Source organism: Cyprinodon variegatus, unplaced genomic scaffold, assembly GCF_000732505.1.
Source record: "Cyprinodon variegatus isolate N-32 unplaced genomic scaffold, C_variegatus-1.0 Scaffold1515, whole genome shotgun sequence".
NCBI classification, from domain to species: domain Eukaryota; kingdom Metazoa; phylum Chordata; class Actinopteri; order Cyprinodontiformes; family Cyprinodontidae; genus Cyprinodon; species Cyprinodon variegatus.
Window position 1 is genome coordinate 125,388 of NW_015151968.1, and position 3,270 is coordinate 128,657.

The following is a 3,270-nucleotide window of genomic DNA, read 5'->3' on the forward strand; positions in this document are numbered from 1 at the left end:
CATGGTGTATCCCACGACGTATGTCCCGGCAGGACAGGATGGCTCCCCTTTTCCCTGTCTTCCTGTTGAGAAAATTTGAGAGACCAGCTGACCAGATCCATTGTTTGAATTCGGGTGATATGAAGAGAGAGCTCAGAGAGATAGTCAGACTTCAAGAGTCAGAACTGAAGAGCAAACCCACGCATAAAAAAATAATTGAACAATTTGTCTGTAATAATGGAACAACAGCACAGATACCATGCAACCAAGGTTCACTGTCATCAAGGCAGAGTGAGCTTGCTAAAGTTAAGACTTGCATCGGTCAACTCCGCTACTTCCTGAACTTAAAGCTGTACTTTTGTTTCCTGTCTTTTACTACTGGCTGAACTGATTATTCCAGGTGTGCCTGACCTCAGTAGCCATGGTTAGATACACCTGGATTAATCAGTTCAGCCAGTAATGAACGACAGGAAAAGTGATGGCTGCCTTAAGTTCAGGAAGTAGTGGAGTTGTGCAGAGAGCCCATCGGCTAATAATCGGCTATGACCACCACAGCGGTAGAGGGAGCAGGTTGCTGGTGCTAGCTTAGCAGGGGAGCTGAGGAGTATAGCGGTAGATCGGAGAATCCTGCCAAGCAAACAGCTCTGAAGGCAGGGAAGAGCCTTCCATTGGCCTTGGCTTAAGCCCTGCATAGGTTTGATTTTTCAAAACTGTTTCCACCCGCAGACATAGAGTTCAGACCCAAGAGACCCCTTTACCTCCAATTATTTTAAAATTATTTAATTAGATTATTTAAAACCCGATCCCAATTTACAACATATGTCATCTCAAGGCCCTTAAAATAGACAATTCAACCGGATCATCCAATCACATTGGTTCAAAGTTTTCCAAGGAAAAGCAGCTGGTTTTTAAACACATATACCTAATTTTCACATATATGTGAGAAAACTCTCGATGGCCCTTTTCCCACTGGCTGAAAAACCGCTTTAAAACCCATTAAAACCAGGAACAATCAGCTTTTATTGGCAGAGGGAACAGCTCAGTTATGCACATCTACCCGGGTCAAACGAATCTGCAAGCGACAGCGTTAAAAATCGCCTCCGTTAGACCAGCCATTTTCACCAGTGCTAAAGGAGCCAAATGCCGATTGTTAGCGCATCAACCCATGTTTGAAAAACGCACATTAATGCTCTACGTTCAGAGGAAAAGAAGCTTATGAAAACCTGAACCTTTTGCCCTTTTAGACCCTGTTATCCACTCCTGAGATATCCTCCTAAGTCTACTTATAAATTGAGCAAAAACAAAGACATTCTCATGGTTAAGTGGAGGTTTTTGAGGACACAAATGCGGAGATGAGGCAGAGTTGACTTTGTAGATTAAACAAGTTTTTTTCAGGAAACTGAGGCAAAAAAAATAAAAAATAAACTGAAAACCAAAATCTGGGAGAACTTCAAGGAAAAACACACCTGAGGAGCCAGGAAACGACGGAGCAACAAAACGAGAAACCAGGAAACGGTGACTGAACATGAGGTGTATAAATGGGAGACAGAAACAAAGACCTGGCTAATCAGCAGATTGGGAGCAGGTGGGGACAGAGGAGTCTAGAAGGGAGCTAGGGAAAAGGAGACTGCCACAAGAGGGCAGCAGAGGGCAAACAAAAAATGACTAAGAACTCAAAAACAATGAAAAATAATTAGAATAACACAAAATTAAACCAATAAACTAGAAAACACAGAAAGACATGAATGAAAGAATATCTGAAAACTTAAACGGAACTAAAAAGTGCAGAGTCATGACAGGTAGAATAAATAATAAGCCACCAGGGCGCCATGATTCAACCAGAAAGCCTTTCTATTCAACCTTAATGAGCTACCAGCACATGCATTTATAGTCATTTAACTAAACCAATGACAAAATGTGTGTAACAATTTTATGTAAGATGTTCTTTTATGGAGTTATTATTCTGTTTTTATGAAATTTATGCAAAAAAAAAAGGTGTTCTGAAAGGGGAAAATAATTTTTCAAGTAAAATAAATATATTGGTGAGAACAAATTTTCACAGTAAAAACTGATGTTATTTCCAACATCTATGAGAAAAAGTACTAAAATACTTTCTCATAGAATAAATAAAGGCTAAATTGACATTTGAAAAATTGATTTCAAAGGGAAAAAGTTCTCTCAAAAAATTTCAGTTCTCTCAAACTTTTTTTTTAATCAGAGTGAAAACATTTTCTCTCAAAAATAGTTTACTATCTCCAAACTATATGGAGAACTGTTTTTGTTGTGTTTTGGTGAAATGTAAATCATTTTATTCACCCTAGCTCAGATCTAAAAGTAAAAGCTTCCTCTGATTTAATTTAGATTTTTAGATTTGAGAAAAAAATCATGTTTTGTGTCTTTTCATCACTTAATGCAGAACCTGGAAAACCGCAACACAGGGGAGGAGGAGGCCTGCGAGGAGGAGGAGGAAGAAGAGGAAGAGGAGGAGGAAGATGATGAGGATGACGACGAGGAAGAGGTCACTAGCGATGAGTCAGATGACAGCGAGGAGGAAGTGGACGTCCAATTACCCAGGATTCAACGCTCGAGCGAGAAGCCCCAAAGATGGGACAAAACAACAATATGCTATTAAAAAACACACACATTCCCACACACACACACACTACCCCCCCCCCCCCACCCCCAACACACACACATCTGCAACACATCTACAATGAGATCTCACATCAGACAGCAGCAAACAACAACAAAAAGGGACTTTAAAAGATGACATATTGTTGCCCCCTGGTGGCAGTTTAAAGAAATTACACCCAATCAGAGAAATTATTGTCATTCCTGGAGGGAAAATACCTCCCCTGCGTTTCTACAGCGTTCACTGAGAACAGGTTGTATAAACCCACCATTTTTCAAATCGATCCACAAGTTTCACAGTGAGATTTCTAATTTACCCCAGATTTAAAAAAAAAAATGCAAAACAGCCTTTATTTAAGATGAAAAAAAAAAAAAGAAAATGAGACTATTTTTGGTTTGTATACTTATTATTTATCTGTCTTTATTCTAAGCCTGTACGGCTAAGCCAGGTGATTTTACAGAAAAAAAAAAACATATTTTAAATGGTATTTAAAAAAAATTGCAGAAAAAAAAAGATCAATGTTCTGTTTCAGATGTCATGTCGAATTAGCAGCCAGGTCAACTTTCTGGGTTGCTTTCGTTGGGAATGGAAGAGGAGTCCTTGTACATTTTTATACGCTCCCTTCTTGTAAATATCAAGTGTCGTAGGTGACCCCCCCC

At 39.3% G+C, this 3,270-nt stretch overlaps 1 protein-coding gene across 1 annotated transcript in view; it reads left to right on the forward strand.

Annotated features, from left to right (window-relative positions):
* The window catches only part of LOC107103731 (calsyntenin-2-like), a 127,605-nt gene extending 124,942 nt beyond the window's left edge, over positions 1-2,663 (forward strand). Inside the window, exon 10 of the mRNA XM_015403541.1 lies at positions 2,396-2,663. Coding sequence (XP_015259027.1) covers positions 2,396-2,611 — 216 coding nt within the window. The 3' untranslated portion in view covers positions 2,612-2,663. The remainder of the gene's footprint in view (positions 1-2,395) is intronic.
* The last annotated feature ends 607 nt before the right edge of the window (positions 2,664-3,270 follow it).